Genomic DNA, 25,670 nt, shown 5'->3' with positions numbered 1-25,670 from the left:
ATCCATGCCATTCTGCTCGCAAATGCTGATCGCGGGAGTTAGGGAAAGCACTCACAATCATAAGCGGAATTAACACTAAATAAGCGTTGCTCGCCCTTTTATGGATCTAATTCCGCCTGAATTAACAGCTCACCCGCCAAAATAGGTGAAAGGCACAATACGTCTTTTCGATACCGTATTAGGGGTTCTCACGGTTGGTAGGTTAGTCTTTGAAGCCGGTTAGCAGCCGTTAGATCTCAGTAGTTGAGCGGTTCTAAAACTACCCTAATATCGAAAAGTCGTGGCTCTCGCTTCAAAGGACGGCTTTCAGCGTCATTGGATGCTTCATGTTGCTCCCTCATGCACTGTATTGGCAGTGAGGCGCAAGCACACCCTGAATAAGCTCTAGGAAAGGAAGGCTGGCTGGTGAACTACGCAAGCCATCCCAACTGAAATACCTAATTATGATACTACCGTACCTCACAGAAATAATGGTTAACAGATAGAATGCCAAAACACGATTTTAGAGCATTTGGTTTCGTTTCATTGCATTTTCTTTTAAGAAAATACAAAGAAAGCATTTTCAAATCGCTGGTTAGCATAAAATTTGAATTGTTTGAGCGGCCGCGGTGGGACGACCCGGAATTAACATGGGAATTATTTAATAGATAACTCAGGGCATATTGCCGCTTGCAAATACTTTGCCCTCTAAAATAGACCACGCCTGTCTCTTAATATGAGCGGACACGAGATAGGCGAGGGCTGATTTAGCTTTATGCTTTGGTGGGGGCCGCATTTACATGTAGGCCCAGAACTCGGTTTGGCCCGTCTAGAATGGCATTTCTGCGTTTCCAAGTCGTAGCAAAGCGTGAAACAGACCCCAACCTTGCATCTTAGACCTGTACTGGCGACTCGCCAGTGGCGATATATATAAATCAGACATAGGTCTTAATTAAGAGCTTGCAAGATTAAAATCGAGATTATTAACGAGATAATAAGCATGCGTTGGCCAAAATCAAAATATCTGCAAACGGCAATAATTAGGCATTCTAGAATCTGCCGGCTCGAGGAAAGATGGCGAAGCTCTTCTGTGCGATCGTTGGCGTGGCGGGCAGCGCGTTCTCGGTGCGAGTGGATGAGAGCGACACGGTGGACGACTTGAAGGACGCGATCAAGGCGAAGAAGCCGAACGACTTCAAGGACATCGACGCAGACAAGCTGCAGCTCTTCCTGGCGAAGAAAGACGAGGGCCGCGGCGCGTGGCTGACGGAGGCAGACGTGAAGAAGGGTGTGAAGGACACCACTGGCCTGAAGCTGTTGGATAAGGCGCGAGCGAGGCTACGGCGTGTGGGGTTGTCGGACAAGGATGTCGGTGGAGTGGATGAAGAAGAAGAAGCAGAAGGGAGAGGCCCTGTGAACGTGCTGGTGGAAGTTCCGGAGGGGGGGAAACGCAATCGGTCGGATGAGTGGTTCGGGGAGACCTCCCACCCGATGAAGAAGCGCCGAGTGGATGCGGGAGTGGACGAGGAGAGGAGATTCTTCGACATGAGAGACTTCCCTCCGCTGCTGGCGCACCCCAAGGTGGAATTCAAAACGATCGTGGAGAGGAAGGCGTATCTTGTGATTTTCGCTCAGTTGATGGATTACGCGAAATCATGCTTCGAATACGTCCCAACCAGTGCGAGCGAGCCAGACAAGAAAAGTAAACCCGGCAAAGATTCCAACGTGATAGTCACGGGGAACCCTGGGACTGGGAAGAGTCGCTTCTTTCTGTATTGCATCTTTCAACTCGTTCGTCGTGAGCGAGATGATGTCAAACAGCTTCCCCCGTACGAGTTGGTGCTGAACTACGGCAGCACGTTTTACAAGTACGATGCAACAAAAGATGAATTTGTCGAGTTGGACGGAGAAAGTGTTGAGTTGCTTCGGACACAACCTCGTGTTCTCCGTCTTGTCGAGGCAGCATCAACACACCTTTCTGGCTGGAAAGGAGTTTCGGTTTTGTTTGCTTCTCCGGGTGCTGAAGGCGTGAATGATTTCGAAAAAGTGGACGGATTGACGTATATCATGCCGACGTGGACCTTGGAGGAGCTGGCAGAATACAACTCATTGCTTCCAGATGACTTGAAACTCGCCGAAGACGTTTTGGTTTCGAGATTCGACACGTTTGGTGGAGTTCCGCGGTTCATCTTCGCGCAGGCGAGGGGTGAAACCATGGCTAAACTGCACAAAGCGATCAAATCATTCAGTGCACTGAAAATCATCTCCTATTGCAAAGAAAATGCTGCTGTAATGGAGAACAACTATAGCCACTGCGTTCTTCAGATGATTCCCACGCAAGACAACTACCGCGCGAACTTCCATTTGGATTTTCTGTCCATGCACGTCGCCGATGCGATTATTGACAAAGTGCACGGGGAAAGTCTGGCAAGGGTCTCGGAGTTCGCTATTCTGCACGATGCTGATGATTCGGGAAGTACAGCTGTCATTCGTGGCAAGATGTACGAGCTACTCTGCCACAAATGGCTTAGCCTGCAGAAGGAGAGAACGTTGCACTTCCGCTCGTTGTGCTCGACGACTATGGGAGATTTGACTATTCCGAAAGAGATGCAAACGGTACGCTTCGCTGTTCTCGACAAAGTTAAACTCGCTAAGAGCTGGACGTACTACCGGCCAACATCTAAAACGTTTGGAGCGCTGGATGCATTCATCTGGGATGGATCCAGCAAATGCTACGGGTTGCAGATGACACTGAACGAGAACCATGGAATCAACGCTGCGCCGCTAAACAAATTTCTCGAGTGGCTACAGAAAGCTGGCGTGAGTGCAGACCACTTCTACTTCACGTTCCTGGTTCCAAGTAACATTGCAACCTCATACAAGAAGCAATCAGCAAGGACGGCGACTGGTGCAGTCAGCAAAGCCCCTGGAGCTGCCGCGGGGGTGAATCAGTTTGTGGCTGTGCTGGACGTGACTGGTAGGGACGAATGAATATTGTTGCGCACTTCTGGCTTGAAGAGGACTAGTGACCAAGTTCATGCGGACCTACGAGCGGGTGCTGGAGGCGAAGAACAGGCTGGAAGTGGGCTGGCACCTACTGTCGCGATACTTGTCGCGGCTCGCGGGTTCCGCTGGAGACCAAGTTCTGCTGCAGCTTCGTTTGTCGCGCGCAGCCCTCTGTCGAAAGGCTGCGGTTTCAGCATTGAGCGCGCTCAAGTCGGCGATGTCCTCATCACCCCGCAACCTGCAAACGAAACCGCGAACTTCGTGCTGCACCTGATTGAGTTCACTCGATCCGCGGGCACCACTGGAACGAATACGTGCGTTTCACAAGCGCCGAGTTCACGGACCTATAGACGGCATGCTACGGCCTGCTAGATATTACTACAGTAGAGCGCACTGCGCCTGCAGCTAAGTTATGATTTGACTTACTTAGTAATACGACTTATTGTCGCTTTCAAGGATTTTGCGCACTCTATTATAACTCGTCTTCGCGGTGTCACAAAGCTTGTACTGGGGCTCCGTATTTCGTCAATGTTCGCAACGGCGGTGACACTTGCTCCAACGAGACGTGCGTAGTCGACCCTCTCTCGGACTCGTCGGGCTCGGGGGAAGTAGACCGAGTCTCGATTCTGTGCGTCTCGGACTTCCTGGCGGGGATGAAGGAGCTTTTCGGCAGAGCGGACTATCTACTGCGGGTCAGTTTCATGGACCTCAATTGCACGTACCTCGACTTCGGCTCGGGGTATTCCGCTACGACGGACTGCGTGGGGGCTACGACGAATCGGGTGGTGCCTTTTACTACAAGAACTTCCTGCATACGAACGAGACGGCAACTCTTGAGGACTACAACAACTCGGCTTGCTCTTCGAGCAGCCTGACCTCTAGAGAATACGTCAACCACACCTCTCTGGTCGACCACACGTGCGAAACGAATGGCTACCGATGGTACAGCAGCATCGACGACGACGCGTCCGGGTCAACAGAGACAGAGAGTTCCTCCTTCTCCAGCAACGGATCCACCGCTGGTGCTTATTCCCCCATCGACTCAAGCTCAAGCGACTCCATCTCAACTGCAGTTGACAGCTCTGGAAGTAGCTCGGGTACTGTCATTGGGGTCATTGTCGGGATCATCGTCGTAATTGCAGCAATTGTCGCGATTATTTTCTTCCGACGCCGAAACAAAGAGAAGTATCAGGACAGTCAAGCGGGGCGGACAGGCAGCGGCACCTCTTCGCTTGAAGCAGTAGCAAATGGACAGCGAGGTCTGTGGGACGACGATGTGATGATCACAGCCAAGCGGATCCCGAGAGACAAACTCAAGGTGAAGAAGCTCCTCAGTCGCGGGGCGTATGGCGAGGTGTACTCGGGTGTCTTCAACAAGCAGCAAGTCGCCATCAAGATGCTAATCCCCGCTACGCGCGCCAGTATTCAACACGTTAATGCGTTTCTCGCTGAAGCCAAAATGACGGCAGTCATGAATCATCCGCACGTCGTGTCCTTCATCGGTGTTGCGTGGGATTCGCTCTCGGATTTGTGCGTAGTGCTTGAGTTCATGGATGGTGGAGACCTGCGCACTCTGCTGGACAAGTACATCACCTCGAAGCACGCTGGCGGCTTCGACCGGCAGAAGGCCACCATCGCGCTCCACGTTTGCCACGCGCTGACGTACCTCCACTTGCTTGCACCGCCCGTCATCCACCGAGATCTCAAGTCGCGCAACGTGCTACTCAGCAGGACTATGGAGGCCAAGCTCACAGATTTTGGGATTTCTCGAGAACGAATAGACCGAACGATGACTGCGGGGGTTGGTACTTCGCTGTGGATGGCTCCTGAGGTGATGCTGGGCGAGAGATACGACGTGAAGGCTGACATGTTCTCGTTTGGGGTGGTGTTGTCCGAGCTGGACAGCCACACGCTGCCGTACGCTCAGACGAATAAGAAAACTCGTGAAACGGAGGGCCGTCAGCTCACGGATGCGCCTTTGCTGCAGAGAGTGGCGACGGGCTCTGTCCGCGTGGAGTTTTCCGAGGCGAATGTGGAATCGATCACGGAGCTGGGCAATGCTTGTGTTTCTGTCGATCCGTACAATCGTCCTAGCGCAGCCGAAGCTTTGTACAAGCTTCAGGTAGTGCTGGCGCAGGAGTTGGCATGACACTAAAAAGTTACTTTATACCACTACGGTATACTTAAGTACCGACCACTACTCGTATATTAACAGGGGTTAAAAGCCGAAAGTCTAACGCAACTAAAACGATAGTTTTAGATGATCGGCCACGACGTCGTACTTCGTCGCGTCAACGAGAGTCGATATCGATTAAATGACGATGATCAGCATACGCCACCCGCAGAACCGCATCGGGCACGGTCTACGCGAGGCCGAATTGCGAGTGTTGCATATATGGACAAAGGTACTCATGCATTAACCAGTAGATCCAACAGAAACTAGCTGAAAGATCGTGCGGCTGTTTTCGGATTAAGATTTTTCTGCGTGCGCAAATGAAGTCCACGAGGTGGACACAGACTCGGGGTGTGGGAAAACAGAGTGCTCCCGGCTTAAAGACGGAGTCCGACCGTCAGCGCTAACATGGTGAGTTTGACGTGCACGTTGTACTACTGTACAGTCGGTGATGCGGCAATTGTTGGCAGTCTCCGCACATTCAAGATCAAAACAGCTATCCAGCATGGCAAGCTACACGGGATCGTGCTACAAGAACCAGAGCAACTACGCCATTGGGAAGTTGAACACGACCGACGGATCTGCTTCGCTGCAAATATTGAACGAGATGAAGTGCCTGTCGACCTCGTTGTTCGATACATTTGCCGCCGCCAAGGACACACTTGATAGCCACTCAAGTTGAATTCGACACACGGTCTCTCTTCACGTGTGTCACGAGCCTGCACTCCCTCGCTTCACCGGTGATCCACCGCGACCTCGAACCGCGCAATAATTTGCCCAATCAGGCCATGGAAGCCAAGGTGACCGACTTCGGTATCTCGAAGGAACGCTTGGACCAGAGAATGACGGCGGGTGTTGGAACGTTGTTCTGGATGGTGCCTGAGGTCATGTGGGGTGGGGGCAGTACGACGATAAGGTCGACTTTTTTTTCGTTTGGAGTGGTGCTGTCGGAGCTGGGTGTGCACACGTTCCCGTACGCACGGACGACGAAGCAGCCAAATGGGAGCCAAGTGCACGCCCGAGTCCAGCTGAAGCGTTGTACAGGCTTCAAGTTTTAATAGCACAGGATCTGGCGTGAGTAAATTTATGTGAAAAGAAGGCAATTCAACATATCCAATATACTTCAAGCAAAGTATCGTGCATTGACCGTTCTGCATTTTCTGCATACAGCGCTTGTACCTATATGCGACTATGAACGCGGTTGGCAGCGGTGTCTAGACGATCGTTGTACTCCTTGTCATTTTGCTTCCACCGTTATACATCTTGATAAACGTGCTGAGAATTTCATCCTTTCGACCGCGCTCCGTTTTCAGGGCCGTACTGTGTGGGATGCCTAGCAGTCTTCTGATACTGGTTGGGGTTTCCTTCTGGTCGATCCACAGCTTGAGCTGGTAGTTCTGCATGGTTTCAGCCAAATTTCTCACATCGGGGATTTGTTTGAGCGATTCGAAGGTGATGGCCAGCTTATCTTCCGGGACTTTACTGCGCAACAGCGTGTAGATATCATAATTGGGGGAACTACCAGCCCCCTTCTTGTCCCTGAACGCCTTGGTGAATCGAAACCATTGGATCGTTCGCTTGCTGTTGTCGATTTTCGCCCAGGTGTTGAAGATGTCCAGATACTTGAACATGAACTTTGGATTCTTACCATTATAGATCCAGACTTTCTGAGCAAGTTGCATGTCAAGCTTCTGAAACTTCGACGTCTTCTTGTCCAATTCCGCAAGTCTCGACACCCACGCCCCGCTGCTTACCCTCTCCTCATCTGCATTGCTGATGTTGCCCACGTCCGCGGATTCGTGCACTCGTAAAACTCTTACACTATCGTCTGAAGCGAGAGCGTTCTTCGAGCGAATGGAGGTTTCGGAGGAGTTAACTCCCGCACTGTAGATACTGACAAGCAGCCACAGGATGCACAGCGTGCCCATTAGCACCCTCGCTTCGATTCTTCGTCAGTTGGTGAAGGGAAAAGAAATGAGAGATTTCTGCCGCTCTGCCACCACCCAAGCTCGACTGCGGATTAAAGAGCGATTTACCTTTTACAAAATCTAAGTGTGTCCAGTTTGTGGTAATAGTCATTCTCGTCTACTTGGTTATCCTGGATTGCGAGCCAAAATATGCCAATCGCACAAGAACAAGTTACTTCAAGTACTTTTTGTTGGGTTGGCGACCTCGATGTAAAATAATAGTCTGAAGCCCTCGCAGTGCTCTTTTTGACCAAAGAATGCACGGCCGCCGCTGTACCATTATTTATGGTACCGCGAAAACTCCTTGCAGGGCGCACCGCAGTAGCCGCATGTGCGACGCGCTTAAGTCGCTGGCCCTATGATCTAGACAAGCTATCCCAGCCCTAGTTTGGTATACCCAGAGTAACACGCTGGTCGTCGCCCAAGTGGAGTTTACGCTTTCATTGCGGTGCAAGCGAACGCACTTGCACTGTGCGAGTTGCTCTAGATAAACGTGATGGAGTCATTAACTGGTGCATTTCCTTTGAACCGGTACGATTCCGGTGGTGCACTGGGCCGCGTGGGCAGATCGAATCGGTAGGATACTCATCACATTGGTATGACCCCAGTCGCACTGGGCCCTCCAAAAGGTTTATATGCGTGGGCAGATCGAACCGGTGCATGGTATGAATCAGTATATGTATTGACATGTGAGTTGGGTACGGATGAACGAGATCACGAGGCGGACTGTACAATATCACTAAACGTAAGCATTTATAATTTCTTCAAGCTCCAAACAAGCATTGCCGGTTGACAGTTGGAACTAGCAAATTTCCGGGCAGATACTGCGGCTGGATACGAAAAATAAAATAAAAATAAATAAAAAAGGGTTTTGTACCAAAATTATCCTATCCCGGCCTTCGCGGAGCCCTAGTTAAGAATTTCAAAGCGTTTTTTTCTGGAGCATATAAACAGGTTAGACTCATTTTGGTTCCCAAAAACATGACTCATAAAAACCTTGTTTGCATATAAGCTGACACTATACTATAAGTACAAAAAGTAAGTCAAACTTTTGGTTCCGCTAAAACCTGAATCATTTAAACGGTTTGACTGTATCCATATTCTTTTAAAAATGATTGATAGCAAAATATCTAAATTTGGTTAAAATTAAATCGAAAGATATTATGTTTATCACAATATATTATATTTGTATTAAAAATACATGTACACCGTTCACCCTAATTAGTCGTGTGACCGAAATAGTCGTGCTTCTTTGGTAATCATTCCACCGGTTTTGAAAATTATTTTTAGTTTCACCTTAAATTGAGAAAAGAGGCCGGTTTCGGGTAGATCTCGGCAATACGAATTGCGTGATCTGGTTTGTTTTCAGTAAAAACGAATTGTTTCCGAGAAAACTGAAATTCAAAACAGGGTGAGGCGCTCGTAGACGGTAAATAGTCATGGCACGACTAATTAGGGTGAACGGTGTACTCTTCCGGCGCTGAGGCGTAGGTAGTTCTGACCCTTACTTGAACAGGCGGCGTGTTCACAGATGTGGTTGAACTACCACAACCTCAACAAAAAGTATCTTTCACTATTGGTCCCGTTTGTCACAATTTGTTGTGTAGTTCATGATTCTAACTAGTACAGGCCCAGCGAGCTCATTGCTGAGGTAAACTTATCGATATTGAACATCTTGAGGTGAAAATTAAATGTGGCCGCTTTGCATGTGTCGAACCTATAGATGGCGTGAAAAAAAGTTCGTAAAATTGCAAAATTAAGCGATTCCTCGTTCATACCTACCAGGAGGATACATAAATGTTGGTGCAAATGGAGCATTGCCCTTCTAAATAGGGGGGGGGGCGCATTCTGCTCTGTTTCCCTACTGAAGCTACAACTTTCGTTACCACACGTGCGGTGCAGTCCAAACTTGGGTCATTTTTTGGTGGTGAAGAGATTCTCTATTTACGTTAATAGCTAACTATAGAGACCTGGATTAAAGGCAGTGCCTACTTGGTCACGGTGGGCGCAGTTCTTGGGGGCTTGATGCCGGATTTCGGATGGCTTTGTGCCGAATTTCTGGGTTTCTGGTGGCTTGATGCCGGTTTTCTTGGTGGTGCTTGAAATGTTTGGACAGAGAGGTCACCAGTCTCCCATGCTGCAAAGTCCATCCTTGTTCTCCTCTTGCCAGCCGCACATCGCCGTCAACACGTCCGAGGAGGTCGTCTTAGGTTGGCCGCTGCCTTGCAGCTGACGCACGTCGCGCGGGGACAGGGGGCAGAAGACCCGGAGGCCGGAACCGTTCACCAAATGTCGGATTTACCCGGTCTAGAACGAGATTTGCGTGGCCCTGCCATCTTCCGATCGCCGAAGTTGACAAACTTGACTCTCTTGTCGACCTTGGAGAAGACGTCACGAACGCAGAACTGGGTCCATTTCAGCCGAGAGCGGAGCTGGGAACAAATACAAGCCGGAAAGCTGGATCTTACGGAGCGCGATCTCCACATAGTTCACCACCGCCGGGCGACGTCCGCCGAAGCGGTCGCCACGAGTGCTTGCTGGGATGAGAGGAGTCCTTGGAGCTCCGATGGTGCTCGACTTGAGCGCGAATGTGCACCTGGTCCTTGCGCTTTGGTAAGATACATTCAGCAATGAAGGGTTTGCCCGGATCTCCATGCCTAGGCGGCGAGATCTTGAACGCGAGGCGTCCGCCTGGTTCGTCGCGTCTCGGTCTTACTTGGTGCAGCGTAGTTGTTGATAATCTTGGTGGCAGTCGCCAAGCACGGGGCTGGTCCCGCGCTCGGCGCTCAGGAACGCCCCATCTCGCATTCTCGGCCCCACGCGGGGGGACTCCATCCGAGAAGAGAGATCCTCCGAAGAGGCGCTGGAGGAGTCCCTGAAACCACTTGTGCCAAACGGCGCGAAAAGGGAAGTGAAGCTTGGGTCATTTTTCCTTACAGGAACGCGGTATCAACCCGCCCCGCACTCTCGCAGTTCTCACCGAGAACGTCAGCGATAGCCACAGACTTCGCCAACACTCTACTAAAATCCGCTCGATCATCCGTAGCTGCGCCAGCCCCACTGTTGTTGTACTTCTCGAAGTAAATGTTGGCGGTGTTGTTGTCTTGGAGGAGCCCGACGGAGGTCATTGACAGGTCAGATCAACTGCAGGTCAACCGACAGAACACACCATATGATGATTACTTTGTAAAAACGAGATGGCATAATACAACAGTTGCTACTGCTAGTGCGAATCAGCACATATACAACGACAGGACCTAAATATCGACGGAAGGAATACGTCCATTTCCCCGTCATGTCATCAAACAAAGCAGATTGGTTTAGTAATTCATTCATTAATGACTCTATGCATTGACGCCTCCGGCATCTTTAATTGTTCGAGTCATTGTCTAACTCGAAGGAGTAGTTGCTATGGCTTAATTCTGCTTGCCGAAATACCGTTTGTTCGGGTTCAAGATGCTGGGATCAGGATCTTCGTAGTCACCTTTTGACGCGAGGTACTGCACAGCGGAAGCCAGTGCACTGTCGTATTGCGCCTTAGCCTGCATGATTCTGCTTTTTGCAAACTCCTCTGACGGGGCGTCGCTTGTATAGTCTGGCTCTGGAGGCATTTCAGCAGTGGACATTGCCCCTGCTAAAACGTCTGAAACCCTGGTGCATACAGCACGGAACGCATCCTGGCTTGAGCGTGGTTGATCTCTGGAATGCGCGAGCAGGATAGCACTTTGGACTCCTTCGACAAGAGCCTCGACGACGCCAGCCATGTTTCCGCGGTTGTAGGCCGTATTGAGACGAAGGTTTTCCTCTTCACACTTGACGTCGAGGTATCGCGACTTGCTCTTCGCGAGGGCGGTGAGGTGCCTTTGCTTGTCGGTATCGTTTGCAGCTAAAGTTGCGGCGCTTGTGCCGCTTCTCACTAAAGCATCCGGATCGGTACTGCGTAGCTCCTGTACGCGTTTGCGCTCGTCGAGAACACCGTCAGTGCCTTGGGGAAAGCTCGGGTCCGGATACATCCCCATGAGCTGCTCGCGTTCCTGTATCGGCAAAGCAAACCATGCATTGCGCATCCGAGCCCCACCTCGGCCTGTAAGCCACGCAGTATCCCGTTTGCTTTTCGTGACCCCTTTTGGCTTATTACGCTTCGCGACATAAGCCTTCGCGCGCTTGGTCCCTCTAGTTTCGGCGAAGTGCCACACCGCTCGGTGAACCGTCATCGTGCCCGCTCTAAGCAAAATGCTGAATGAGCCACCGATACTTTCTTTTAGGGTGTACGGAGATCCTTATTGTGTGCTAATTATACGTATCGCAGGAATAGCTAAGATTTCCGACTAAAATAAGCTACCGTCTCTTGTTATCGCTGCACTATGAAGCTTGTATGAAGCTTGATGTCAATTATATACTTAGAAGCGACTTCGATGCACGACGTATAAGTTTAGCCCAAGTGACTTTCTGCCAAGACCATTTATGTTCAGCATACCTAGCAAGATCATAAAGTCAGATATCTGACTTTAATTATAACACATCTTCACATTCTGATCAAGTCATAATTCCGCGAAACGATAACATTATATGCTGTGTTCATCACTGGGAACAAATCATAATTCAGCCAAAGTACAAAAGCAGTTACTTGGTTTTGGAGCGCTTACTTTCCTCAATCGCGTACACCTTTCCAATTCGCCTGAAGAAGAAGTGCAGATTCTCTTCGGTACTCTCGTATTTCCCCCATGTATCCGAGTCGATGAGCCAGTAGCGGTCGCCCACCTTTACACGCGCGACTGCGTGGAAGACACCATTTTGTTGTCCAGGTGGGATGCCGACGATGTACAACCGACGGCGCGTTGACTCCGTAATTGCCTTGAATAAATATCGGCGCGGCACGTGGAGCTCCTTTGCTGGGCGGGATATGTTGACCATGTCGTAGTGCTTCAGGCGTAGGGCGTATTGGAGGGCGTCGATAGAGTATGCGCCAGTTAACCAGTTTCCGTGGAAGGAGGGGGTTTTCTTGGAGAGGCGGAGCTTTTCCTTCGATAGCCGCAGCTTGCGCAATACGTGTTTCAAGTCCTCTTCGTCCACAAAGTCTCGGATCTGCATACAGTTGTTAACTGCAAATAAGCCGCAAAACGAGTAGCACTCGGGCATATCACTTTGGTTTTGGCAGACAACATCTACCCCTCCACTACGCGTACGCATACCGACCACTTACTATGATGGCTACGCTGGAGAGTCCTTCTGCCGGAACAGTTCTCAAAATAAGTCGAAGTGTCCAGCAAATAGCCTAGCAAGCGGCGGCTGGCACAAAAGCGTATAGTGAAGGGTGAGTCCTGACCTGTAACCTCGTGCCTCCCCTTGTGCGCGGTGCTTGGAAATGAAGAATGAGCTAGCCTCGAAGTAGGGATAGTCTCGACGAAAAAGCTAAGAAATGCGCTAATTCAACATGGGACGTGGCGCACTTTAAAGTTAAATTTTCCACAGGTCAGATTATATGCACAGCATCTTCTGTCTCGCTGCCCTGGTATCCGTACCTCACAGAGCACCGACCTCAGCCAACAGGTAACACGGCTAGGAACTCACCAGGTTTCTCATGGCCCGCATTACTGGGGAGCCACTCGCTACAATACAGTTCTAGCAGCGCTTTTATCTGGTCCACTGCACCGCATTCACACTTGCCTGTAGTGATCAAAGCATTACCTCCAGACAACTACTAAAAATTGCGCGGTTATCACTATAACATGCTTCTCCAAACGTGCCTCGACTTACCAACCGACAATCGCTTCAGACCAGACAGCACAACCGCCGAGCTCGAGGCACACACTTTGCTTGACCATGGGCTTCAAAATCGCAGCGTGAGAGTGCCTCTAGGTAAGGCGATACACGTCCATCCACCGGCTTGCGTTGTGGTACTGTCCTTCTTCAGTTTGCTAACGCCATATTGGCGGCCAATGTGTCTACTTGCAGACAGATGTGATTGGCACAATGCCATCTGCCGTTTGTAATTGACAGAAGTCCGAGTTGACCAAAATTGACCTGACCTGGCGACGACCTCAATCGGAGGCTACCGTTGTCTTCCCACAACTCCCAGCCAGCAGGGTTGACAACTTTGACAAGTTTACTGTTCTGAAAGACGACACGGGCGTAGGGCTGCCACGGGCGACCGAGGTAGACTGATCCAGGTTTAGCCGTGCCGGACACGTGCGCGTTGTTGAAGACGTACTGGGACGGGTTGGTGTCGGAGTCACGGCCATTAGCCGTGATATGACCCGCATCGATCGACACGATGTCACACGACTCGAACCATGCACTCGCGTACTGCCCGAAGATGAAGTCTTCCACACCGCTGATGTACGACTTGGCGTACAGATTGGCGCCCTTGTTCGCGTAAAGCGCGTCCTGAAAAAAACATGTTGTTAGCATTTTAGTCAACTGACAACAATGAACTTGAGATCCAAGATCAACAATAGAAAAAAAGTACCCGATAGCCCGTGAAGTAGCAAGCGTAGAAGCCGGAATTGGTGCCGACAACCGAGACGGCGTTGATCTTGCCTGCCATGTTGGCGATATTAAGGTTGCCGATCTTGACGTTGTCCGTCCGGAGGTGCAACGTAGTGGTGAAGTCGTTGCGGTCCTTCGAAATCGAGGCAGGATTGTCCTTCTGGGCCAAAGCGTGAGAGATGGTCACCTCGTTGGTAGTGTACGATGTGGTATCACATCCGATTAGCTTCGATATGATCACTTGCTCTTCGTATACGCCAGGGAAGACGAAGAGCGTGTGCTCCGCCGTTGTGTTGGGCAGCTTGGCGACACCGTCCGCTACGGTGCGGACGCTGCCGCTGTGCGCTCCAGCCGCGTCAACGATGATGGCTCCAGCTGGAGGTTTGGTACGGGCGTTGGGCCCACTGCACGCACCGACGAGAGGAGCAATAATTTGCATGATCGTGTCGAGTTGGTTTGAGCGTGATGGGGGGAGGGGGTCTCAAAGTGAAGTGTTTGCTTGGAAAAACCATCAACTCCAAGTACTGATCAGCCCTCTACACGGTGTTTTGGTACAATCTGAACCGCGATTACTCTCAAGTTGACCTTGAAATGGTGTATTCGGGCTAGATTGGACGAAGTACACATCACTCCGGGATTAATGATGGGATACGAAACAAGTTGTGTATTATTGCTCCATCGAATGACAATTGACCAGCGGATATGACAGGGTATTTAAAACCGTTGTACTTAAGTACGCATTACCAAAATGTTAGCTAACTTTCAAGAATCACCGTTTGAGCCAGGTGCTCAAGGAGAACAGTCAAAGCGATAGTCCAAGTACCGGTACAAAAAATACAGTGAATGATCTCGCTCGAAAGACTCACAGTATAATCACTTATCACTACTATTTCCTTTTCTGCGGTCTATGGCCTTTGAAATATTCGTTGCAGCTTACATTCGGGACCTGGTGCTTCTACGATCAACTGATCAGGGCACACCTCATCGTCAAAGATGGAGTGGACTTATGCGGCTCGTACGTATGTACACCATGCTGTACCAGATACAGTTCGAGATTTACCATCCAGTGCTTGGCTTTCAACGGTTCACGTAAGCTAACATAATGCCACGTACCATAATCATCGTCTGAACGTCGAGCGCAGAGCTCTTTTACATGCTGTTGAAGTAACTATAGACTCATTTTGGGTCTCGTTAGCTTCGATTCGGCATCCCAATAGGTGTACTACAGGGTGCCGCTGTTTTCTTAACCCTATAGTGGTTGGTGGTCCTAAAACTTTGCAACATGCTTGGTTTTACAAATTTAATCCAATCAAATTACCCCTCTATTGATTTTGACCTATTATATCCCTTGCGTAAAACCAAGCATATTGCGAGGTTTTACAACAATAATTGCAATAATTTTTGGAAAACTCCTGCAGAATGATATATTATGCTGCGGAGTGCGGCGCAAAACCAAGCATTTATGCATGTTTTATACTTTACTATAGCGACTTCAGTATACAAAATGCAAGTATTTTGTATACTGAAGTCTTAAGTGCCACACGACAGCGCTGACCATAACATACCATTCAGGAATATCGATGCTAGCAGACGCTGATTCTTCCCACTCTAAAACCTGTGAAATAACAGATGCGTGCTCAAAAGCTGTCGCCGACAGATACACAATGTGAGCGACGTAGCTAATGGCAGAGAGTTGGTGATTCGACTTTTACGCCGAATAACAGAAAATATCTGTTGTAGACAAATTGGGCGCCAGTTGCTATTGCGTGTAGAAATATACGTGTACTTGAAGTTGTCTGCAAAATGAACAATGGTAAAGGTAGTGTTCGCGCAAACACTAACTGTATAGCTAACATTAGTGCTTGCAAACTGTTTTTTTAGTGTGTTGTAAATCTGGCTTACATGTTTGTGGAGTTAGACAATTTTTAACTATTTATCTTGAGCTAAGAAGAATTGAGGCTCTTTTCACTGGTCGGAAGCTGACTTGCATGCGACGGTCTCCTTCTTTACACCAGCCATAATCTCTTCAAACTCACAGCTTCCCACATTTTTGGGCGTGCCCGGTGGCCCGAAGAACCTGGGATTGCTTCCGGGAAGGCTGGATGAAGCTAAATGGAGGCCCAGCCATTGGGTCGGTATCTGAAAGGTTTACTTTATAGCTTAAACTACCCCCAGAAGGACTGCGAGCCCAGGTTGAGCGCAATGCTAAGACGGGGGGAGGGCTGGCGCAAGGTTCACTGGGGCTGGTGGCAGAAATCGCAAATAATTACGGGAGAGCAGGTGTGACGGCTACAATTGGAGTTATCTGGCGCTGTAAGCTGGATGCACTTTACCCCAGCGCTACAGCATCAGAGGGCGTGCGCATGAACCGAAGTTTGGAGGAGATGACGCGCTGCATGCTCTACCATGACGGAATCGACAAGAAGTGGTGAGCGGAATCTATCAACACGGCTGCGTGGATCATGAACCGGATCCCAAATTCTGTGACCGTGAAGACACCCCACGAGATCGTGCACCGAACCAAGCCTCAACTGAAGAACATGAAGGTGTTTGGTGCACTTGGCTACGCCCATGTTGCCGACGAGAAGCACCGGAAGCTGGACGCGAAGGCGTTCAAGTGTCGCTTCCTGGGCTACGAAGATGACGTGAAGGGATACCGCGTTCTCAACGTGGTGACGGGAAAGGCGCAAATCGTGCGCACTGTGAATTTTATGGAGACGACTGAACCCGACCATCTGATGACACGTCTGGAGATCGACGACGATGAAGATTCGACCCCGGCGGCACCAAACTCGGAAGGAGTGTCTGCATTGGTGCCCGCTCGCGACGTTTAGACTGCAGTTGAAGTTGGCGGTCCGACTATGGCACCGAGTGACGTGACGACAGGTGGAGCAATACTACCCATCCGATGATTACTCAGTCGCGTGCTCGTCACATTGAAGAGGCCAACGATCCGGAGGAGCCCGGAGGTCGCAAGAAGCAAGTCGTTGCACCATCCGAGATCAGGACGAAGCGTCAGAAGGTGGACCAAGGTCGCGCCAAGTCGGACGACAACCACCTAGCCATACACGGCGAAATGCTGATGGCTGCAACGGAAGAGGTGCCAAGGTTGTACCAAGAGGCGATTACGAGTGAGGATCGTGCCGCGTTCGCAAGTGAACTCAAGTCGCTGATGACGAACAAGACATGGAAGTTGGTGCCCAAGCCCAAACACCAGCGCACGATTGGCTGCCGCTCGGTGTTCGCGTTGAAGCACGATGAGACGGGGAGAGTCGTTCGGTACAAGGCTCGTCTCATTGCCAAAGGGTACTCGCAGAGACATGAAATCGACTACGAGGAGACCTACTCGCCGATGGTGTACCTGAACTCCATCCGTGCGAAACTCGCGAAGTGCTGCGCCGACGGAATGGAGATTGACCAGTGTGACATCGACACTGCGTTTTTGTATGGAAAGCCGAAGAGGAGATCTACATGGAGTTGCCTGAAGGACTTCGAGAACTATTGGATTTGGCTTAAGCTCAAGGTGAAGATGATGTCGTCTGCCTGCTACTGCAGAGTTTGTACGGACTCAAGCAAGCGTCTCGCGTATGGAACGGGACGATCGACGCGCATCTCAAAAGCATGGGATTTCGAGCTGCCGATGCCGACCCGTGTGTCTACACGAGAGGTGCTGGCGACGACGAGTGCGTGGTGTGTATCTACATCGATGACATGCTGATTGCATCTCGCCAGCGGGCCATCATGGACTCGGTGAAGGCAGGCATCGCGGACAAGTTTCTCATCAAGGACCTCGGACGCGCTCGATTCATCCTTGGCATCGAGATCGACTACGACATGGAGGCCAAGACGCTGGGCATCTGCCAGCGGGCGTACACCGCGTCGATCATCAAGAAGTTCGGCCAGAAGAATGCGAAGCCGTGCCTGACTCCACTCGACCCAAGTGTGCAGTTGACCAAGGCGGACGAACCCCAAACCGAGGAGGACAAGGCCAAGATGAAGTCGAAGCCGTATCGCTCTCTCGTGGGAAGCCTGATGTACCAGGAGTGTGGAACTCGACCAGACATTTCAGCTGCAGTGGCAAAGTTGAGTCGTTTTCTGGAGAACCCCGGTGAGGAGCACTGGGATGCAGGTATCCGCGTGGTACGATACCTGTTGAAGATCAAGAGTCTCGGAATCATCTACGATGGATTGCTTGGCACGGAGCTCGTCGCGTATTCGGACGCCGATTGGGCTGGTAACCGCGACGACAGACGCTCTGTAAGCGGAATGATGCTGATGATGTGTGGTGCTCCCGTGGTTTGGCGATCGACTTTTCAGAAGACGGTCGCGCTGAGCTCGACTGAGGCGGAGTACATGGCACTCAGTGAATGTGTGAAGGAGGTGGTGTGGATGCGACTACTACTCCAGGATTTAGGTGCGGAGCAAGATGGACCTACGGTGATCTACGAGAACAACCAAGGTGCCATGGCGTTGGCGAAGAATGTCGGCTACCAGGCTCGCACCAAGCACATCGACATCCGCTATCACTTCATCCGCGAGAAGATCACGAGGAGCTCGACCACGTTGAGTCCAAGAACCAACTTGCTGATTTTCTGACCAAGGGACTCTCGACGAAGACTCTTCGCTATGTGCTCAAGCGCAGTAACATTACTGAGATGCTCGGGTATACTGCAAATTGAGTGGGGGTGTTGCGATTGTACACTTCGCACTCTAGTTGTGTGTATCCGTATCGAGGCACGTGCTTGCTGTGAAGTTGTTGCCGATGGTAGGCAATTGTGGTACACGTGGTGGAATACTGGGATCTGATTGGCGGGGACCCAAAATTTGTCACTTCTGATTGGCTGAGGGAAAGGCAAGTTGAAGTTGCCTTTCTGGATACGATCTGCAACATTTACTTTTTGATCCCAAGCCTCTAATGCAACGTGCTACAAACCCTTAAGGGCAATTTTATATTTTGTTTTCTGCTAGATGACGCTTGAATTCTCTACTAGCTTCCTCATGTCGGCATAAGTGGATCGATCAGGTGCTTTCACATTGTATCCTCCTCCGGTCTGGTCCAAGGTGGCGATGCTGGATGTGGCATCTTTCCTGAGGCACATTATGTGGAATTACTCATAAGGTAGTGAAGTGTACTCACAATTAATTAAGTAGCACCCGTTGTCGAGTCCACAATCCATGTACTCACCACGGCGTAGCAAGAGTAATCGACAGTGCTGCTTAGTTTGAAGAGATCATGATGATGTTGAGGTATATTGGATAACTAACCGTAGTCTGAATCCTAACAACCCTATAGCCGAAGTTTTACCTTTGGCCGTTCCTCCTTACTCTTCAGTACTGTGGACGTCCATAGCCCACTCCGCGTAGTCTCGTCGTGCTAGTTGTGCTATTCGATGAAAGTTTTCACTGAACACCGCACTCTGTAAGACTCTTGTTTGCTCAGTTTCGGTCGCCAACTGAGCTAAGCTGCGGGAGCTTGCGTTGGCATTTCTGGGCAGCAAGGTCCATGACGCAACCCTGACTTTGTCTACTAGCTGTAGGCACTTGTGGAACCAAATTCGTAGCCTTGTGGACTTCGGGGGCGTTCTGGCGGACAGCACCTTTATCAGCAAGGCATTGTCTCCCGCAATGTGAATCCGCTTCTGCTGCTGTCTGTTCGCCTCGCTGGGAACATGAAATAATGCCACAAAAGCCGCGATATTCAAGGTGCATTTGGGAGATGGAATCGCAATGCTCTTGCCCCAGAGTACTTCTCCGTGTTGATCTAGATCACCTTAGCGAATCAAGACACCACTAGCTCCGTTTCTTCTGGGGATTCCGCCTGTATCATGCCGACTACCTGGCAATACACTGCTGGTCCGACCGTTGTAGGCTTAGTTACCTCTTTCAGAAGCCTTGCGTGCATTAGCTTTGCGATCAGCCATTCTGCGTGAGATTATTGTGAGAGGGGCGAATCTAACGCGACTTGCGTGTAGGTGCGCCGCAGCTTGGCTCTCGTTCTTGCTCAGCCAGTCCATTCAGCTGAGGCGTGTACGGCGCCGTCTTCTCATACTTGATGCCGCTGCGGTCGAGGTAGGCGCCACGATTCAGCAGCGGTTGTCGCTCCACGGATGTAGACTTGGAATGTGAGACTCACGTCCCCAGCGATCACACCAAGGGCCTTCAGATCGTCGGTCTTCCATTGTACCGTGGAGCGGTCACTCAGCTGGTCGAACTCTGACTGGCCAGCAGTCCCTTGCGCGACAGCTTCATCCGCATGTTGAACTCCCAGTGGAAGTAGTTGTCTTCCACGAGCTTCACGGTGTCTGTGTAGCTTGGGCTCAAAACAACTTGAGATTATGCGGGCGAGGCTTGGTAGTCGAGTGTTGGTTAGGAAGGGAATTAGAATGCGTTAGACCAAACTGACTATCATGTCCTAGTCTCCTATGCTTAAACATGAATCGTACTAACGCACACCTCCTACTTCCAAGTATTAGAAGCTGGGGATCAAAAAGTAAATGTTGCAGATCGTATCCAGAAAGGCAACTTCAACTTGCCTTTCTCTCAGCCAATCAGAAGTGACAAATTTTGGGTCCCGGCCAATCAGATCGTGTACCACAATTGCCTACCGTCGGCAACAACTTCACAGCAAGCACGTGCCTCGATACGGAGAGACACAACCAGACTGCGAAGTGTACAATCGCAACAGTGACCATCTCTCACGCTTTGGTCCAGAAGGACAATCCTGCCTCGATTTCGAAGGACCGCAACGACTTCACCACTACGTTGCACCTCCGGACGGACAACGTCAAGATCGGCAACCTTAATATCGCCAACATGGCAGGCAAGATCAACGCCGTCTCGGTTGTCGGCACCAATTCCGGCTTCTACGCTTGCTACTTCACGGGCTATCGGGTACTTTTTTTCTATTGTTGATCTTGGATCTCAAGTTCATTGTTGTCAGTTGACTAAAATGCTAACAACATGTTTTTTTCAGGACGCGCTTTACGCGAACAAGGGCGCCAATCTGTACGCCAAGTCGTACATCAGCGGTGTGGAAGACTTCATCTTCGGGCAGTACGCGAGTGCATGGTTCGAGTCGTGTGACATCGTGTCGATCGATGCGGGTCATATCACGGCTAATGGCCGTGACTCCGACACCAACCCGTCCCAGTACGTCTTCAACAACGCGCACGTGTCCGGCACGGCTAAACCTGGATCAGTCTACCTCGGTCGCCCGTGGCAGCCCTACGCTCGTGTCGTCTTTCAGAACAGTAAACTTGTCAAAGTTGTCAACCCTGCTGGCTGGGAGTTGTGGGAAGACAACAACACCGCCAACATTTACTTCGAGGAGTACAACAACAGCGGGGCTGGCGCAGCTACGGATGATCGAGCGGATTTTAGTAGAGTGTTGGCGAAACCTGTGGCTATCGCTGACGTTCTCGGTGAGAACTACGAGATTGCGGGGCGGGTTGATACCACGAAAACACCAACCCAAGGGCTAAAGTATGGTGACGAGTTGCTGCCAAGTGTAGTTTTCATGTTTTTGAGAAAGATTGCTTTTTTTAAATATACAGTTTTTGTATGAGTTGAGCTTCTGGTCGCCCAACAACATCTACTTTTGGTAAAAAAATAATAATAAGGCAAACTGCCACTTTAGTAGAGTGTGAGCAGTTTAGTAGAGTGTCACGTCGACCAATGAACAGACAGTATTTCGCGTATGGCTTCCATGATTGGTTGATAATATAATTATTCAAGGTGCAAAGGAGCAAACAGCTGGTATTTCAATACAAACTCCCTGGTAAAATCTCTACTAAACTGGCACAACCTCGAATTCGAGATGGCTTAGTAGCTTGCGTTAAATGTGCTGAATATTGCATGGATTTAGTTAGCTAGTATCGTCTCTGATTGCTGAAATCTTGAGCTACAATTTCATTCCCCACTCAGTACCTTGCGGCCAATACTACAAGCAGAGGCGGTTGGCTAAAAGTTGCCATCGAAAATTCTACTAAAGTGGCAACTTGCCTTAGTAGATCTTTAGCAGACACGTAATTGGGAATCCGAGGTGACCCATTTGACCGAGTTGCATATCAGAGCTGTCCATCACTTCGACCACTCCTCGAAGGGTTTGTGGCTCACCGCGCAGCTCCAGCTCGCCATCAGCTGAAGCGTGTATGAAGCGCGTACATGTGTGCACGTACATACGGGAACGGCAAAAATGTTGCTGTTCGAGGTGCTTCTCGTTTGTCAGGCGATTAAAATCTACAGTAGAAATTTGCCGAATATCCGAATGTACCTCACGCTGTATCTACTAGATAGCGCACTATCACCTACATGTATAGTAGTTGGCACTGTACTTAACTACTGGCAGCAGAAGTACTCTGCAGCGAATTAGGAGAAATCTGGAAGTAAGGCTGTATGCAGAGGTTCCGCGAAGTAGCTCTATTACATTTCCGATGTGGGCTTCATACGTTCCACATGCAGGGGTTTTTTCGCTCACTCTCGAGTTGTGGTTTCCTAAATGGCAATCCAAACCCGCACGCATTGCTCTAATGCGACTAGTGCAACAACCACCGCAGTTTAGACTAAAGTTTAGTATCCGACGGATACGTCACCTCGCTGATCATATGTCTGATGATGATGGGCGAACAGCTCATCAACAGCAAGTTTGGGTTCGTACAGAAAATTGAATCTACTATACTCGCCGTCGGATCATCTATCTCCGCCGCACCACTTCGTGTTTTACCGCGCCAGGATCGAGTGACTTAATCAACGAATGCGTTGTCATTGTGTCTACATGCTACTTCTTGCCACCGTTCAAGGCTTTTGGGCTGTTGTGACTGCGGTGAAATACGACATCATGGCCAACTACCTCGGTGGCGACTGCAACAACACGGAGCCGTACATCGTGTACGCGAGGCAGAATGGCGGGTGTGAGGACGGGGTCTGCTACGACTTCGACGTGGGCGAGCGCGCGTCCACCGACTGCTCCAAGGAAGACTACCTGCAGGTGATGCGCGACTTCTTCGGCGAGGCCCCGTACATCATCCACAGTTTGTACTCGGACGACGACTGCTCCACGTTCGAGTATGCGGCGGCTTCCTCGCGACGAATTCCTGTCTGGGCGGCAACGTGACGGCGGGGTTGTTCTATCAAAGCAGCGTGAATGCGGACGGGTCAGCTACGGTGGTACCGTACTACGTGCCTGTCGGGTCGAAGGGGTCCATGGCGGGGGACAATTCGTGCTCATCGACAAACGTGGCGATAGGAGCGGCCAATAAGGACGAAGTCGAGAACCATTCATGCGTACTCTTGGGCAACGTCAGCGCTGTGTACGACTTCTTCACGACGGACTCGGTGAACTCCGTGGGCTCGTACGAATGGTATACGAGCAATGACGTCGATCGTAGCAGCTCCAGTGGGTCGAACGATGAAAGTTCTCCATCAAATTCCAGCTCAAGTGGATCCTCCGTCACGACTGGAAGCAGTAGCAACAGTGGCGACACTGCTACCGTAGTAGGGATTGCTGTCGCCGCCGTCATAGTCGCCGTAGGCATCCTCTGCGCGCTCATCTGTCGTCGAGACAAAGGGAAATATACCGAGGACCGTTCTAATACGAGCAGCACTGGGCCCAACGACACCGCCATGGAAGGCCGAAGCGGGCTCTGGAACGACGAAATCATCACGGCGAAGCGGATTCCACGAGACAAAGTCAAGATCAAGAACCTCATCCGCCGCGGAGCCTACGGAGAAGTGTACCTTGGGGTCTACAACCGACAGCCAGTAGCCATCAAGATGCTTCCCCCATCGGCGCGCTCCAACCTCCAGCATGTCAACGCATTCCTTGCCGAAGCCAAGATCGCTGCAGCCATGGACCACCCCCGTATCGTCAATTTCGTGGGCGTCGGGTGGGACTCGCTGTCGGATCTGTGCATGGCTATAGAGTTCATGGAGGGCGGCGATCTCCGAGCTCTCCTCAACAAGTACGAATCGTCCAACCACGCAGTCGGCTTCGACCGACAGAAAGTCGCCATCGCGCTTCAGGTCTGTCACGCGCTCACGGATCTGCACTCGTTGTCGCCGCCCATGATCCACCGAGACCTCAAGTCGAGGAACATTCTCCTGACCAAGACGCTGGAAGCCAAGCTCTCGGACTTTGGCGTTTCTCGTGAAATTCTGGACCGCACCATGACTGCTGGAGTTGGAACGTCGCTGTGGATGGCGCCGGAGGTCATGTTCGGGGAGAGATACGACGACAAGGCCGACATGTTCTCCTTTGGGGTGGTGCTGTCGGAGTTGGATGTCCATACACTCCCGTACCCTCAGGCGAGGAAGCGGAGTCGCGAGTCCGAGGGTCGAGAGCTGGTGGACGCTACGTTGCTCCAGAGAATCGCAGCGGGGGAGGCTCGAGTGGAGTTCTCGTACTTCAGTCCACGCTCGATCGTCAAGCTTGGGCTTGACTGTGTGTCCATCGACCCTAGAGAGAGACCGAGCGCAGCGGAGGCGTTGTACAGACTTCAAGTTGTCTAGTCGAAGGAGCTCCTTGCACCAGAGGATACGGTACCTACTGAGCCCTTCATTGCCTGTAGCTAATGGACAAGGATAATCAAGTCATGGTTTGCTGTTGGTTTGCCGCTGATGTTGTGAGGGTTCCCCAGAGCCGCTTGGAAGGCAGAGTTATCGTGCAGTGTAGCAGCTGGAGAGTCTCCACCTGAGAGTTTATGGCGCAACGAGAAGTTTTCTCATTGCAGATGATCGCTTCCACCCACCCACATGACGCCTAAACCTCTCAGCCGAAGTGGACTGGCGAGTACTAAGTATCCGGCAAAGGACCGCGCTCGTTGCCGCGTTGAGCTTGATCCACTCGCACCGAAACGCTCCATTCCAACTCACGACCAGCTCCTCCGGCGCCTTTCCACCTCTTCCGCCCCGACGTCTCCACATCGCTGCCACTGACAGTCAATGAATGGTCTCCATTGCCATCGCCGCGGCCAGCACGTGGGTTAACTCTACCGGATACGGTGAGCTTTGGTGCGCTCTTTCCACTGCTCTGTCTCGCCTCTCACGGCCGTCGCCACAGCAATCGATCGTGCATGACCAGTCCACAGCTCCCCCGTATGTTTCCAACAGCAAACGCACCAGTGCCTCTCACTCTTTGACTCCACTCCACTCTCAAGTCTCCAATTGCTCACACTCCCACCCGTCTCAATAGACTCAATAGACACTCCATGCTTCGACGGGTTCTGGCTGCGGCCATCGCCGCTCAATCGGCCAGCGTCGCGCTAGCCGCGACCATGTACAAGATCTCGTCCTCGTACCTCGGCGACCAATGCGGCGGCACTCCATGCGCCGTGTACGCTTCATCCGCGGACAGCTGCACCCCCTCCGAGTGCTCCCCAGGCTCGAGCAACATCGACGCGGACATGCAGACGGTCGACTGCTCCTCGGACTTCATTGCCACCATGCGCGACAAGTTCGGCGACTCGCCCTACCTCATCAAGCTGATGAACACGGACGCCACCTGCTCCAAGCTCTCCGTGGCCTTCGGGTACCCGGCGTCGGGCGCGTGCGTGGGCGCCTACGACAAGAGCTACTACGTCATCGCCAGCCTCGACGAGAGCGGCTCGGCTTCTGTTCAATACTACAACCAACGCTCGTGCTTGACGGACGACTTGTACCAGACAGACAGCGCCGACGAGACCGCTTTGACGCAGCATACATGCAGCAGTAAAGGGTATTCGTGGTACAGCAGCAACGACGTTGACGGGTCCAGCGGCAGCGACTCCACGTCAGAGGTCAGGGACGACATGGGCGAGGCCACCGCGGACTCGGCACCGTTGCGAACGTCGGACTCGCCGTGGTTCTGTTCCTGTTCGTAGCGGCCATTGTAGCGGTCACGTTGTTCGTCTACAAGCGGAGGATCAAGGCGCAGAGTATAAAGGACACGAAGGCGACGCTCAACTCGGACAGGAGCAGCATCGCGTTGCTGGAGACACCAGGGGCTACAGCCGATCGAGGCGTCCTCGGACAGACTGGACTGTGGACCGACGACGTCATCACGGCCAAGCGCATTCCGCGTG

At 51.2% G+C, this 25,670-nt stretch overlaps 9 protein-coding genes across 9 annotated transcripts; 6 read left to right on the top strand and 3 right to left on the bottom strand.

Moving 5' to 3' along the window:
* Window positions 1-1,053: 1,053 nt before the first annotated feature.
* Window positions 1,054-3,219, top strand: PHYSODRAFT_553734 (hypothetical protein; the record flags this gene model as incomplete). Its single annotated transcript, XM_009515994.1, has 2 exons — window positions 1,054-1,647; window positions 1,678-3,219. The coding sequence occupies 2 exons, from the start codon at window positions 1,054-1,056 to the stop codon at window positions 2,968-2,970; spliced, it is 1,887 nt and encodes a 628-aa protein (XP_009514289.1). The 3' UTR covers window positions 2,971-3,219.
* Window positions 3,220-4,381: 1,162 nt separating this feature from the next.
* PHYSODRAFT_467397 (hypothetical protein) lies at window positions 4,382-5,134 on the top strand (the record flags this gene model as incomplete). The annotated part of the gene is made up of 2 exons (XM_009515993.1): window positions 4,382-4,975; window positions 5,012-5,134. The coding sequence occupies 2 exons, from the start codon at window positions 4,382-4,384 to the stop codon at window positions 5,132-5,134; spliced, it is 717 nt and encodes a 238-aa protein (XP_009514288.1).
* Window positions 5,135-5,663: 529 nt separating this feature from the next.
* On the top strand, window positions 5,664-6,216 carry PHYSODRAFT_320868 (hypothetical protein; the record flags this gene model as incomplete). The annotated part of the gene is made up of 3 exons (XM_009515992.1): window positions 5,664-5,788; window positions 5,877-6,061; window positions 6,098-6,216. 3 exons carry the CDS (start codon window positions 5,664-5,666, stop codon window positions 6,214-6,216), a joined length of 429 nt encoding a protein of 142 aa, XP_009514287.1.
* Window positions 6,217-6,372: 156 nt separating this feature from the next.
* On the bottom strand, window positions 6,373-7,086 carry PHYSODRAFT_284043 (hypothetical protein; the record flags this gene model as incomplete). The annotated part of the gene is made up of 1 exon (XM_009515991.1): window positions 6,373-7,086. The coding sequence occupies one exon, from the start codon at window positions 7,084-7,086 to the stop codon at window positions 6,373-6,375; it is 714 nt and encodes a 237-aa protein (XP_009514286.1).
* A 2,972-nt stretch (window positions 7,087-10,058) lies between these two features.
* Window positions 10,059-14,053, bottom strand: PHYSODRAFT_475325 (hypothetical protein; the record flags this gene model as incomplete). Its single annotated transcript, XM_009515990.1, has 3 exons — window positions 10,059-10,228; window positions 13,182-13,512; window positions 13,595-14,053. The coding sequence occupies 3 exons, from the start codon at window positions 14,051-14,053 to the stop codon at window positions 10,059-10,061; spliced, it is 960 nt and encodes a 319-aa protein (XP_009514285.1).
* A 4,990-nt stretch (window positions 14,054-19,043) lies between these two features.
* PHYSODRAFT_404216 (hypothetical protein) lies at window positions 19,044-19,364 on the bottom strand (the record flags this gene model as incomplete). Its single annotated transcript, XM_009515989.1, has 1 exon — window positions 19,044-19,364. A coding segment is annotated over one exon (321 nt), but the record flags the coding sequence as incomplete, so codon positions are not given.
* Window positions 19,365-20,298: 934 nt separating this feature from the next.
* PHYSODRAFT_409417 (hypothetical protein) lies at window positions 20,299-21,067 on the top strand (the record flags this gene model as incomplete). The annotated part of the gene is made up of 2 exons (XM_009515988.1): window positions 20,299-20,505; window positions 20,588-21,067. Coding segments are annotated over 2 exons (687 nt in total), but the record flags the coding sequence as incomplete, so codon positions are not given.
* Window positions 21,068-22,387: 1,320 nt separating this feature from the next.
* Window positions 22,388-22,726, top strand: PHYSODRAFT_293115 (hypothetical protein; the record flags this gene model as incomplete). The annotated part of the gene is made up of 1 exon (XM_009515987.1): window positions 22,388-22,726. One exon carries the CDS (start codon window positions 22,388-22,390, stop codon window positions 22,724-22,726), a length of 339 nt encoding a protein of 112 aa, XP_009514282.1.
* A 2,092-nt stretch (window positions 22,727-24,818) lies between these two features.
* PHYSODRAFT_293114 (hypothetical protein) lies at window positions 24,819-25,469 on the top strand (the record flags this gene model as incomplete). Its single annotated transcript, XM_009515986.1, has 1 exon — window positions 24,819-25,469. The coding sequence occupies one exon, from the start codon at window positions 24,819-24,821 to the stop codon at window positions 25,467-25,469; it is 651 nt and encodes a 216-aa protein (XP_009514281.1).
* Window positions 25,470-25,670: the final 201 nt, after the last annotated feature.

The sequence above is a fragment of the Phytophthora sojae genome (assembly GCF_000149755.1).
Source record: "Phytophthora sojae unplaced genomic scaffold PHYSOscaffold_1, whole genome shotgun sequence".
Classification (NCBI taxonomy): Eukaryota; Oomycota; class Peronosporomycetes; order Peronosporales; family Peronosporaceae; genus Phytophthora; species Phytophthora sojae.
The sequence above is the reverse complement of the archived record's forward strand: the minus strand, read 5'-3'. Positions and strand labels throughout refer to the sequence as shown.